The sequence below is a fragment of the Salminus brasiliensis genome, chromosome 14, assembly GCF_030463535.1.
Source record: "Salminus brasiliensis chromosome 14, fSalBra1.hap2, whole genome shotgun sequence".
In the NCBI taxonomy this organism is placed as follows: Eukaryota; Metazoa; Chordata; class Actinopteri; order Characiformes; family Bryconidae; genus Salminus; species Salminus brasiliensis.
In genome coordinates, this window is record NC_132891.1 from 9,228,447 (window position 1) to 9,241,032 (window position 12,586).

The following is a 12,586-nucleotide window of genomic DNA, read 5'->3' on the forward strand; positions in this document are numbered from 1 at the left end:
TATTACAAGGATGATGCTCAAAAAGGCTGGTGAAGCAGCCTTCTGATATTATGGACAAAGATATGAAACTATCCATTACTGTCTGTCTGACACAGTTACTAAAAGAAAACAAAGACACACACTGTCATTGATGCAAAGCACCAATATTAATAATAATCCATTTCAGCACAAATCGTGACCCCTAAATTTATCCTCCTACTCATCTGGATAATGGACAAACTGTGTTTTACACCACTTTGCTATGATATAGGTACATATTGCAATAGTAATACACCTTGTATGCAAAAACCTTGTATTTCTAGCAAAAGAAAGAAAAAACTTTAATGACGATGTAAATATATTTGATTCCATGTTATTCTGAAGCATTTCTATTAGTGCATTTGGACAGAACTGCCAGAATGGTCAAAAATGATTAAAATTGAAGACACAAAAGGTTTTTGTGTGACAGTGTTGATATTAAAGCACAGAGACAAACCATTTATGTGATATCATTTAAAGGGCTCATATGTCTTCTAGGTATTACACAAAGCCAATACCCTGATATTGATTTGCCAGTAAAATATTATGCAGCCCTACTGGGTCTTAGTACAATGAAATCCATGAAAATGACCCTTACTTGACCTCTGATTCTTCATAATTAATATAATTAAAGTAACAGGATACTGGGAACAGATTATTGTGCATTGCCTGGATCACAAGGTTTGACTACAGTAAGTGACTGCAATGAAGCCAAGAAAGAAACACCAAGAAAGCGATGACCAATATCTTTCAATCCAACCAAATCAGGAAAGTGTGTGTTGTGTGTATTAGTTGGTAGTGGTCTGTGTGAAGGACAATGATGCCTGCCTGACCCTCACCTATCAAAAAGCATTCCCATACAGGCCACAGCTGTGTGTACAGAGTATATACTGTATATAGACAGTTCTGTGTGCTCTTCTATGTGTGCTCTTTGGCCCATTGTCTCTTACTGTTTTGTTGTTCTGAGGGCTGTGCTGTAAAGCTCCAGGCTTGGCTCAGTCCCGCGATCTCTGTCCTGCTCTGGTCTCCACACGTTTACTCTGGAACCCACGCGCTAGCCACACACTGCCTGTCTCACAGCACACTGCCCAGACTCTTCACTGGGATTGCTTGTCTTGGCTAAAGCTCCCATCAGCTGATCAGCGCAAACAGATTAGAGGCGCGGACGTCAAATTGGCAAGCGCGTCACATTGTCCATATGCTCCAATATTTTCATAAGCTCTTTGACGCCACAGCCCTTGTTCGAGCCAGGGCGACCAGTGCTGAAGCATGTGTGCTGGACTGGGTTTGTTTTGCCAGGCTTTAAGAGGGCAAGTCTCTCACAGTAATGAGATTATCTGGCATGGCCTTTTGGCTGCGTAAACATAGCATGCACACACACTGGGTTGAGAAAAGGCCATTGACAAACGTTTTTTGACTTCTTAATATTGTACTGGATACAGTGGGCAGGATGATTTTGGTTGGTGAATTGTTCTCAATCCAGCATTGACACTGAGGTGTTTAAGCAAAACAGGAAAATGGCCTTTATTTGACCTCTGCTTTCTCATAATTCATTGGTTTAACTCTGACCTATTGTTGTTCCTGATCCTGATACTTACACTAGCGCAACACATGCTACCATGGCACTACTGTGATGGATTACTGCTGTGCTGAGAACGGCCCAACCCCCAACAAACAAAATCTATGGCGTTCCCTTTCCTTTGATAATACAGTCAGTAACAGATGTAATATTCTACATACAGTGTATTATTATCTTTACTGGGATGGTTCATTGTAAATGCCTTGTAGATGCTCACTTGACATTCAACCAACATTTAACTGAATGCCTATTAAATACAACTGAACTCTACTCTGTAGTAGAATGTACATTTTTGTCTAGTAAATGTAACCCTACACCTAACCATACACCTAACCCTAAGCCTAACTGTATTCTTACCATTTTATGAGGAGGTTTTGGGTTATATTTAAGGTTTAGGTTAAGGTTAGGGTTAGGTTTTGGTTGTATTTAATAGATGTTTAGCTGAATGTTAGTTGAATGTCAGTCGAGCATTTGTGAGGCATTTACAATGGACCATCAAAGTAAAGTGATCCCTCTTCTTCTAGTTGACATAGCCCACTAAATATTTATAGAATTATCCTGTCACATTGATTTTGAACCTCAACTGCATATACTGTTGTAGCAAATAGGGCTGGGCAATATGGTAAAAATCCTATATCATGAAATTTTATCAATGAATGACTTTTTTTTGCAATACACAACATTTATCACAATACATGTAATCACAGACTAAAACATCAGTAACGACAGATCCTTATAAACTACTGTTCAAATTCTCTTTCGTACTGAGTGCAGTTATTTTTATTCAACATCTGCTGCACTTAATCTAATTAAACCAGTCTAATGAAAAGTATTGAAGTAATGAAACCTGATCAGTGTTTATTAAGCACTAACAGTATCATCGATATTCTTAGAAAAGCATATTGTTATCACGATAACAGAATTTATCACGGTACAATAAAATATCGTCATATTGCCCAGCTCTAGCAGCAAACCACATCAGTCTTACCCTTAGAGCCGCAAAACAATCATGGGTGCATTTTGATACTGTACTGTCCATCACATAGATGTTGGGCACATTTGCACATCTCTTAATTCAGTTTTTAATGAAAATAATAAAAAAAATGAAAATGGAAAAACAGATTAAAATAAATCATTTTTTAACATCTAAAATATGGACATCTCCTGGCAGGTTATATGAAGGTCTAAGGGAACTTATTAAACTCTAGACATGCGTTTTTCCAGGTAAAAAATGTGTACGTATTAGAATAGTCCAAAGAAGCCCTTTAAGTGTGTCTATGGGGGCACTAAAAGTTGCAGGACCTTGAGCAGGATTAGGCAGTGTTAAAACAGGGGTATTCAGCTGTGAATCTAAAAGGCAATGCTTTAGATGAAGTGAAGATGCAACCAAAAAGCAAGTGAAATGTGCATAATGTTAAGGAGTCAGTGCTGCCTTGTTTTATATGAGGTTTTGTAGAGAAACCATTCAGCACCGGTCTTTTCAGGTAAAGTCTCAGTCGTCTAGTGCACTTCACCAAATATTTTGATGACAAATGACTGACTTTTGGTGATCATTTCAATAAAACCTGTGCATCTAGATCACTGCTGACCTCGTGCAGCTCTAAGGTTAAGTGTAAAAGCAGTCGACCTTGAGCTGCAATCTCTTGTGTTACACAAGACCCATCAAGATAAGAAAAGCTCTTCCGCTTTTGACCCTAATACCTTTAACCTTTCCGTATAAATCAGCTTTTTGCACACGCTGTCTCTGGCACTCAAGGCCTAAGCCAGATTAAAGGACATAGGGCACACCATCAACACCATCTTAAATGTACTTAGGGCTTGTAATCAGAGACATATTCACAGACTGAGGTAACACACTTATTTAGCTTCTCCTTGTAGGAAAAAATGTCATTGATTTGGGCTGAGCTTTCAACAGTAAACCCCTGACACCTAATAAAGTGTCTTTAATGTTTCTAAGTTCAGCCATGTATCTCCTCTGCTGCGTTCTCCTCACTGGCTTCCTGTAGTTGCTGCCCGCATCAGATTGAAAACCCTGACGCTGGCCTACAAAGCCAAGAGTGGACCAGACCCTCCATACTCCAACAATGGTCAAAAGCTGATCTGTACAGAGAGCTCTTCAAGCTTCAAGTATGGCTCGGCTTGACCCGCCATCCTTTAAGATCCACGGAAGACAAGCATCCAGGCTTTTTTCTGTCCTGGCACCAAAGTGGCGGAACGAACTTCTCGTGGGTGCCTGAACGGCAGAGTCGCTCGCTGTTCAAACGCAGACTGAAGACCCACCTCTTCCAAGAGAACTTGGGTGAAGTGTAGTGCCTCCTAGTCTGTACAAACTAGCTATGGATATTTTCTAAGTAAACAGTGAAGCACTGTAAGTCGCTCTGGAGAAGAACGTCTGCTAAATAAATGCTTTAAATGTAATGTAAATGTAAAGCTATTGGTTTGAAGGTACGGCATTCCAAAAACTGCATTTTGTCACCCTCTAGAGGTCGGTCCCTGAGGACAGGCGCTACATTGACCTCGTCTGAGGTTGCCAATGCAGAATATGAACTTTCCAACATCACACTCTCTCTGTGTCTCTTCAACACAGATTTAATCAGTCAATATAAATGTGGGGTAATTAGAAAAGCCCCAGGCAAAGATATCACAATTATATAACGAGCTTAAGGAACTCTTACACCCCCATTAGTTCATGTGTCCCATTAAAACAGCATATATAAATGCTAAGGAGGTTACCCAGTGGAATATATTAAAATGAGCAATATCTGATGTTAACACTATAGAAATGATACCAGTTAAAATGACTGTACCATCAGACCAATGCTCCTGATCATAATCCATCGCTCCATTAATCTGTTAGTCACTCTTCATTTAATGATCTTAAACTAGTTATCTGTGAACTCATATTTTTCCATTCCAGAGGGACCAGTCACTTTGGGACCAGCTGCCCCAATAAACACCTACAGACATTTACTGCAGAGAGTAAGAGCAAGCCAGAAGCACCAAGCAGCAGTAGTGAGAAAAAAGTGGCCCTACCGTCCAGAGAGAGCCAGTCGTGCTGAGACGAGGGCAGTGAGGGCAGTGCGCGGGCCTTGTACTCAAACACCACCGAGTTAGAGATGATCTGATTACTGACTGCGACCTGCAGAGTCACCAGCCCTGTGTCATGAGCTGCAGAGCGACAGAGAGGAAAAACGTGCATTAGTTATTCGAGCAGCAGCCACAGAAAATCGCATCAGCGCCCATGAGAGTTCAGACAGCAGTTCTCATGCTTGGTTTGACAGAGGCAGGCCCTCGAGGCTGCAGGAACTCTGCTCAATTAAAAGACAAGCCACTGGGGGAATGCTATGTGAACAGCAGCTTTTGATATGTTTGAAGAAAAGAAAAAAGTTAAGCCATTACTTTTCAGTGATGTAGATAAAAAAGGGACTTTCAATAAACAGAAGGGCAATTAAATCATTACTGCATCTCTTAAGCTTCAGTGTGAAGGATCTGGGTCTACATTGCAAAAATGATGGCAAGTGAAATCCTCCTAAATGTAGCCTAATGTCTAATATTTCTTATTGTGAGATTACATTAAGAGGATGAACTGGCTTATTTCTAACTCATTTTGATTTGTTTTAGGTTCTTTTATGTGCCAAATGTTCTATTTAATGTTGCTAATAGCTGTTGTCAAAAAATAATGTTTGATATATAAATATAGTTACATAAAACCAGACGTGGCAGAGGTTCCAAGTCCCATACTTAAGTAAAAGTACAAATATTCCAGTAAGATTTTTTTAAGAAAAGTGTGTTTTACATATTTTACTCTAGTAAAAGTACAAAAGGTAAAAAAGTGAAAAAGGTATTTATTTAAAATGGCCTTCAAATTGATTTTTTGAGCTGTAGATGAACACAACGAGTGTAAATAATGGAAATGTTGCAAACAACATTTCAATTTCTGTTATTCTGCCCAGCAAAGCTAAAACTAACGTTGTTTAAATACAGTTCACCTGCTTCATATTCAGTTCACAGATGATAAATGTGGTGATATACGGTGCTCAGCTCTGATACTCTGAACATGTGATTAACACTAATAAGAGCCTGTTTCAGTCTTTTCAGTCAGATCTTCATTTTAACAAATTCACTTATCCACTGTATGTAAGACATTTATAGGCTGTGTAAGTGTAGCAGTTGGAGGTTATTGGTCAGTGCAGTACATCACATTAAACAATTAAACAATTTCAAATAGTTCAAGAGTTACACTGAAGATTTCACAGATTTAGATTTACTAACAGCAGCACATGCGATTAGCTGCCTGATTAGAAAAAGAGGTTTCAGAAATAGTTAAATACATTTTCTTAAGTAATGAGCCTGTTTTGAAAAAGTGCAGATTTGGCTTGTAAAATGTAGGAAGTAGGGGTACAGTATTAAGTGACAGAAACAGACAATTACAGATACTTCAAAAATCTATGTACAGTAACAAAACAATAGCTTAAAGCATATACTTCATTACTTCCTACCTCTGCATAAAACAAGTACAAATCTCATAGTCTCATAATCTTATAGTATTCTTACAACAATGTAGAGATTGATGCATAAAATCTAGGTGAATTTCACTTGCTAAGATATCATGTTTTTGCAGTGCACACTTTAATTTCTCACTCTCAGAACTATCTAGCCCTGTGTTAAAGTCAGAAACCTCCCTGTATTAATTTAATGTCCCTTCAAAACAGTGAATAGGTTATTCAGTTTCAGGAGATGTTTCTGAGAAGATTGTATCTAAGATACGTCGCCTAAATACGGAAGGAGAAAGTCAAAGGAGAATCAAGTGGAAAAACAGGAGTTTCCAAAACTAGAGTTTAAAAACTGAATAAAAGCTGCAGAGGAAACTTTGAAGGACCTGGTAGAGACCACAAAACTGCCCTTCGGATACAAAATAGCCTAAAGCTTTCATCTTTGAGAGAGAGAGGGGAACATCAAGTTCTATGTGTGCTTACTTACTTACTAAAACAGAAGAACATCTGACCACGTTAACCTGAAGCTGAAGCTGCTGATGTTCTCAGAACTATGAAGTGACCACCCCAGAGTCCAGGCCTTAAAATTATTAAAAATGCTGTGATTGCTTGAATGGTGATTGAAATCTTGAAAGATTAAACAATTAAAGGGTGAGGGACATTTGGGTGGTCCAGGAAAGGTCTGCCATGTACATCTACATATTCGTTATGTCATAATTCATACTGAACATTAAGCATATAAGACCAATACCTGAATAATAAGCCTGGCATTTAAGATGTTAAACCTGGTGTGATGTTTTATTTGACTTTGTGTAAGAGAGAACCTACCAGGGCAGTAGCAGCGCAGTACTCCAGGCTGGATGAGGGAGGCCGGGACAGAAATCTGATCAAACAGGCAGCTGTAATGACTACTTGCCTCCTGCCATGGACCAGTGATCAGCACCTTCACCCCACCCTGCAAGGCACACATGGACAGACCTGCTTAAAGGGGCTTTCCAGCCTACAGCTAGCATTTAATACATTATCTTCAGCATCATATCCCTTGACCTCACTGGTTTAACAGAATTCAGAATTGATATCCATTTCATGCTGCTGTTCAGCAATGTTCTCTCACTACATTACCCATATATCTCACTACCACTGGGAACCCCTGCAGTGCTCAACCCGTCCAGACAGCTAGCCTAGCCTGGAACAGCCCACCCCGAATCAGTTGTAATTGTTAACATATATTTCCCAACATGTTTGTGGACACCCTATCTAATGATTGCTTTCAGCTTCTATAAGTTGCACCCATTGCTGACCCAAAGGTGCAAATGCACACACACACAGCTTGTGTAGTTTCTGTAGAGAAGTACTGCCAGTAGAACAGGACTCTCTGAAGCAGATAAACTTGAACCTATTGGCACCGTGCCTAATGCCAGGCTTGGGCTACAGGGGTATAAAGCCTGTGGATGAGAACTGTGTTCTCTGGAGTGATGGACGGTGCTCCATCCAATAATGGGATGAGCTGGGATGAGCTGGGGATGAGGTGAGATGGTGGTCATTCTACATTGTGACCATACTACAATTCTTGTCTCTGACTGCAATCAAACCCTTACAGCAATTCTCCAATAATCCACATCACTTTGTACACTAAATTGATGGAGAAGTAAATCAAGGATTTGAAATGTTTTGCTGCCATCTTGTGGAAAATGAGTATAATGGAATCACAGAGCATGGATCTAATGTTTGTGATAGAATGCTGCCCTCTTGTGGTTGTACACTGCAACCGCAGCAGAACAGGGATCATTTTCAAGAATTTAGAACAGTGGTTTTTAGTCCTGGTCCTAGAGCACCACTACTCTTTGAACGTCTTTGGTATCCATCCATCCATCTATTCATCTATTCCCAAGAGTGTAGTCAGGTGTACAGTTAAACAAACTTACCTCTGGGTAGGACCACTCTGGGGAGTAGTCAGTCACCATGAAGAGCCTCCCTGTGGCCTGCAGCATACCCAGAGTGCCGTGTGCCACAGCTGCTGACACCACGTCAGCTACATGCATGTAAGAGAGTGACCCTGCCTCCCCTGATCCTCCTGCACCAGTTGTTCCTCCGCCTAGAGACTGGGGGCTGCAGCAGGGCTGGAGGCACAGCTCGGAGGTGTTGTATCCTGTCGCTCTGTTGGCCCCATCCTCCTGGCTCTGCTGTTGGCCACCTCCTGACCCTGGCTGCCCATCTGACCCATGTGGGGCCACTAGCTGGTGGGCGTACAGTGTCCCGCTGGGCCCCACAGCTGTGGCCCCACCATCCACAGAGATGAAGTCGTTGATGAGGTCAGAGAACTGGTTGCCGAAGGAGATGTCAAAGTGGTCCAGGCTGATCTCCATGCCTGTGCCTCCACCCCCGCTTGCCTGGTGGCTCCCCACTGCGTTATAAAGGCCCTGTACCAACCCGGCCCCCTGGAGCAGAGGCTGTAGCTGCTGCTGACCATTGCTGTTGGTGTTGTCGCTGGAATTTCCATTGCTAAGTCCCACCGACTCGCTCCCTGCTGCTCCATTCTCAGAGTTTGGCTGTAGGTAATGATCTGATGCTCCCTCTGCATTTCCCCCTGCACAGGACTGTAAGTGATCCCCAGTTTTGAGCAAGCCATCTGCCCTGGTTTCAGCACCAGCAGCCTGGACCGAGCCTGCATTGGTAGGCTGATCATGGCCCACCACCTCCTCATGCTCTGGCCCAAGACTGGGGTAACCGCCTGGATACTGCAGCAGCTGGAGAGAGCCGGCCTGCCCTGAGCTCTGTTCAACAGGTGAGCTTCCATTGCAGTTGGGCCTGTGCTGGTTCTGGTGTCCATGATGGTGGTGGAGGTGTCCGTTGCTGCCTGGTGAGTCAGTCTTGACCACTTGCAGGCCCATGTAAGCCCTGTCATGGGAATTGTGCTCCAGCAGGTGGCTCTTCTGGCTTGAGTTTGGCCTGCCCTGCTGGTTCTGGGCTGACTGTGGTGGTTCCTGGAGGAAGAAGCTGGGAGAGTGACTCTGGTGGGCCAGGTGTGCGTTGTTCATTGCCTGGTCGTAACTTACAGATGTACTAGAAGAGAAGTCTGGCTTAGAGTCAATGGCGCTAAAATCCATCTGTTCTAGTGTGGTGCTGGGGCTTAGCCCACCGCCAGAGGGCAATAGGGTGCTTGCAGGGGTCAGGGTAAGGGAGTTCTGAGAGGCAGAGCCACTGGAAACGCTGCAGCTGACTACTGCCCCCACTTGGTAGCCACTTTCTTTGGCTAGCTGCTGCTCAAAAGAGGTGTCTTCAGTCTTGATGTTTTTGATCAGGGTGGAGCTGAAGCCGAAGCTGGAGTCGGACATGGGAGGAGAGTGCTGCAGGCCGTTGGTGCTGGCCACAGTAGAGGAAGAGGCGCCAGTCGAGCCGTTCTCCTGCTTCAGCCCATTGCCGCCGTAGGTCTGGCCTTGCTTAGGGTTGTTCAGGAAGCAGTCTGGGTCAAAGTTCATTGTGGTTTCTGGTAGCTTGATGCTGCTTGAGTCCAGGCTGCTGGACAGAACGAGTTCTTCAGAGACACCGGCTGCAGACAGCATGGAGAGGCTATCTGTAGCCCCTGGCCCACCTGTGTCTGCACTCCCACTCCCAGGGAAGGCAAATTTGTGACTATCCGAGGTGACGGCCAGGACCAGTCCATGGGAGGTTGCGTCTGGACCCATGATGTGGGCATTGGGGCCTCCAGTGGGGGACATGCTGTACACTGGGTCCCCTGTCACCTCCGACATGAAGACGCTCTGGGACAGTCCGCTCATGACTGAGGCCACATGACCCATGCCAGTGACGGCCGGGCTGTCAGCCATGTCCGGGTCGGAGTTGAGGCCGCTGCTGATGGACACAGGGGAGTTCTGGGTGGTGTCTGGCACTTCCACCTGGTTAGTAGATGACACTTCTGTGCTGTTCTGGTGCAGCAGGACAGGCTTGTGCACTTTTCCGTTGCGTTTTTCCCGTGCCACACCCCCTCCTCCTGCCGCACCTGTGCCGGCCTTGCTGCTGCCATGGCTGTGCTCTGTTTTGCCTTCGGACACGTCGCTGTTCTGCAGCTCGGAGTGGCCGCTGCCATAGCCACCCGAGCGCGGGTCCACTTTAGGAGAGATGATGCGGTGTTTGGCGCTGTTACATTTATGGTGCACGCTGCTGCCAGCACCTGATTGAAACATGGAAAACAAACAGGACATCAGTTCTGGTGCAACCACCCAGAAAGTTCCATCACAGCTGAGAATGAGATATTTTAATTACATTCTTCAAACTTTGCACAAGGATCACGCTACAACATGTGCAGCAGCTATGTTGTGAACATGTGAGTGATGTGAATTTACATCAGTATTCACTAAATTATGGATTTGAGAAAGTTTTGAGAAATACACTATAAGGTCAAAAGTATAGGGACACCTGCTCATTCACTGTTTCTGCAATCAAGGGTGTTCCACAATCACAGAGCTGATTCTGCTTTTGTTGTAGTGACTTGTATCTACTGTCCAGAGAAGGCCTTCTACTAGACTGTGGAGCACTGCTGCGAGGATTTGATTGAATTAGGTGACAAGAGTGTTAGGGAGGTCAAGATGTTGAATGATCACCTCCCCACCCCATCCCCAACTCCCCAACTCATCCCAAAAGTATTGGATGGAGCACCATCATTTCACGGTTCAATGCTGGGGGCTTTATACCCCTCTAGCCCACGCCTGGCATTAGGCATGGTGCCATTAGGTTCATGTTTATCCTATTCATTTCTTTTGAGAGTGCTTCTCTACAAGGACAAGCTGCGTGTGTGTGTGTGAATGCATTTATTAAAAGGGGTATCCACAAACTTTTGAACATAAAGTGTATGAAAAACTACACCAGTATTTCTTGGGAATATGGCCCCCTAGTGGTGAAATCATTATTGAACATTTTGTAAACCTAAAATACAAGTATATCTCTTCAATGTAGAGAACACATTCACATTTTCTCATTTTTCAAACTGTTTAAAGAATATTATACATTTATTCAACTCACTTCTAGCTGGTTTTACCTGTTTTATGCCATTTTGTCCAGAGACATTCCTTATTTTAGTCTTGTTTTATTAGATTACTTCAATATCTGAAATATTTTTACAGAAATAAAAGATGAGTTTACTATCATCTGATAGATAATTTTTTTAGTGGCCTGAAAAACTGTCAAAAACGACCTGGAAAACACATTACGACAGCCTGCATACATCCAGACCTGCAGCCTGTCTCTGTCCTAAGTGTGCTATATCATCCCACCCCTCTGCCTCTACCTGGTTCTCTATCTCTGCCTGTTTCTGACTCTCCCTGCTGTCCCTTACCCAGCGTGCCTGTGCAGAGGCAGTTGTGAGTCCGGGGAGGGGGCTTGGTCTGGTGGCTGTCCAGAATCTGCTGCACCAGCTGCTCCACTGAGAAACCAGAGCTGCTGTTCCCATTGCTGCAAGTCCACTTGATGCCATGAACTGCCGAGGGAGAGAGGAGACACAGTTGTCAGCCGCTGCACAGCCCACCAGCCAAGCCTACCACCCCACCCAGGTCATACACACACAGCCAGTCTGACCTTACTTTCTCAACTGGCAGTTGTCCACTAACCACATTAAGCCTATGTTGAGACTATGTACTTTGCAAACGTATAGTTTTAGTTCTGTCTCTGTTCTTTGTGAAATGTTTGAAAGTGGTGTTCTCTTGGTTTCTTGTGCTGCATCTCAGATAATATCCAACTTCCTAGTAGGAAAAAACAATGAAATGGTGGAATTCAACAGCCATGACTTCACTGACTGGTTGTGATATGACATCACGTAAACACTGCCCGAGTGGCAGCATTAGTTCCCATGTTTACTAGTTTTCTTTTTTGTCCAGAGTCTTCTAATGTTATGGTGCTTATATGGCATATTTAACATTTATATCCTTCCTATAATATGTCCTGGATTACCACATGTTTCAGGTTTCTGAGTCCCGCTATAGATTGTGTTGTTGCTATTAACCCATTTTCCACAAGTTAACACCTGAGGTTCCCTGAGGTTTGAGTAAAATGTCTGTAGCATGCTTTGATAAGTAAACCTCAAAGGTCCAGCACCACGGTACCCTTCTCACACCGTACCTGTACCTTTAAATGATAATGAGCCGCTGCTCAACTCACCCACTGCATTAATTCTTTACTCCTAAGTGTATTCTCATTTGTCCCTGTTTGCACTAGCTAACTCACATTTACTCAACCTTGAGATCACATTTCTCTCTGCTATAGTCTGCATTATCTTTAGGTTTTCAGCTACTCAAATCAGGGTTTATATACACCTATTGATATGCACTCTTAATGAAGTACATTGGCAGATTTTCAATATTGCCCCATAAAAGAAAACACACCCCATGACCTGAGATTTTGACCCATGGTTGCCTTTAGAAACTCTGCCTCCACAAAGGTAAAGGGGTGGAGGTACTGAAATGGGGGAGGTATCCTATTATCTTGTGATATAGGAAGCTGAGTT

The 12,586-nt window shown here is 43.4% G+C and overlaps 1 protein-coding gene across 7 annotated transcripts in view; it reads right to left on the bottom strand.

Moving 5' to 3' along the window:
- The window catches only part of camta1a (calmodulin binding transcription activator 1a), a 543,944-nt gene that overhangs the window by 43,409 nt on the left and 487,949 nt on the right, over nucleotides 1-12,586 (bottom strand). For 6 of the 7 annotated variants that reach the window (XM_072696327.1, XM_072696324.1, XM_072696326.1 and 3 more), the window contains 4 exons: nucleotides 11,423-11,563; nucleotides 8,016-10,261; nucleotides 6,919-7,045; nucleotides 4,631-4,765 (listed from right to left, as the gene is read on the bottom strand). In XM_072696327.1, coding sequence (XP_072552428.1) covers nucleotides 4,631-4,765; nucleotides 6,919-7,045; nucleotides 8,016-10,261; nucleotides 11,423-11,563 — 2,649 coding nt within the window. The remainder of the gene's footprint in view (nucleotides 1-4,630; nucleotides 4,766-6,918; nucleotides 7,046-8,015; nucleotides 10,262-11,422; nucleotides 11,564-12,586) is intronic. The other variant, XM_072696328.1, reaches the window with a different exon arrangement.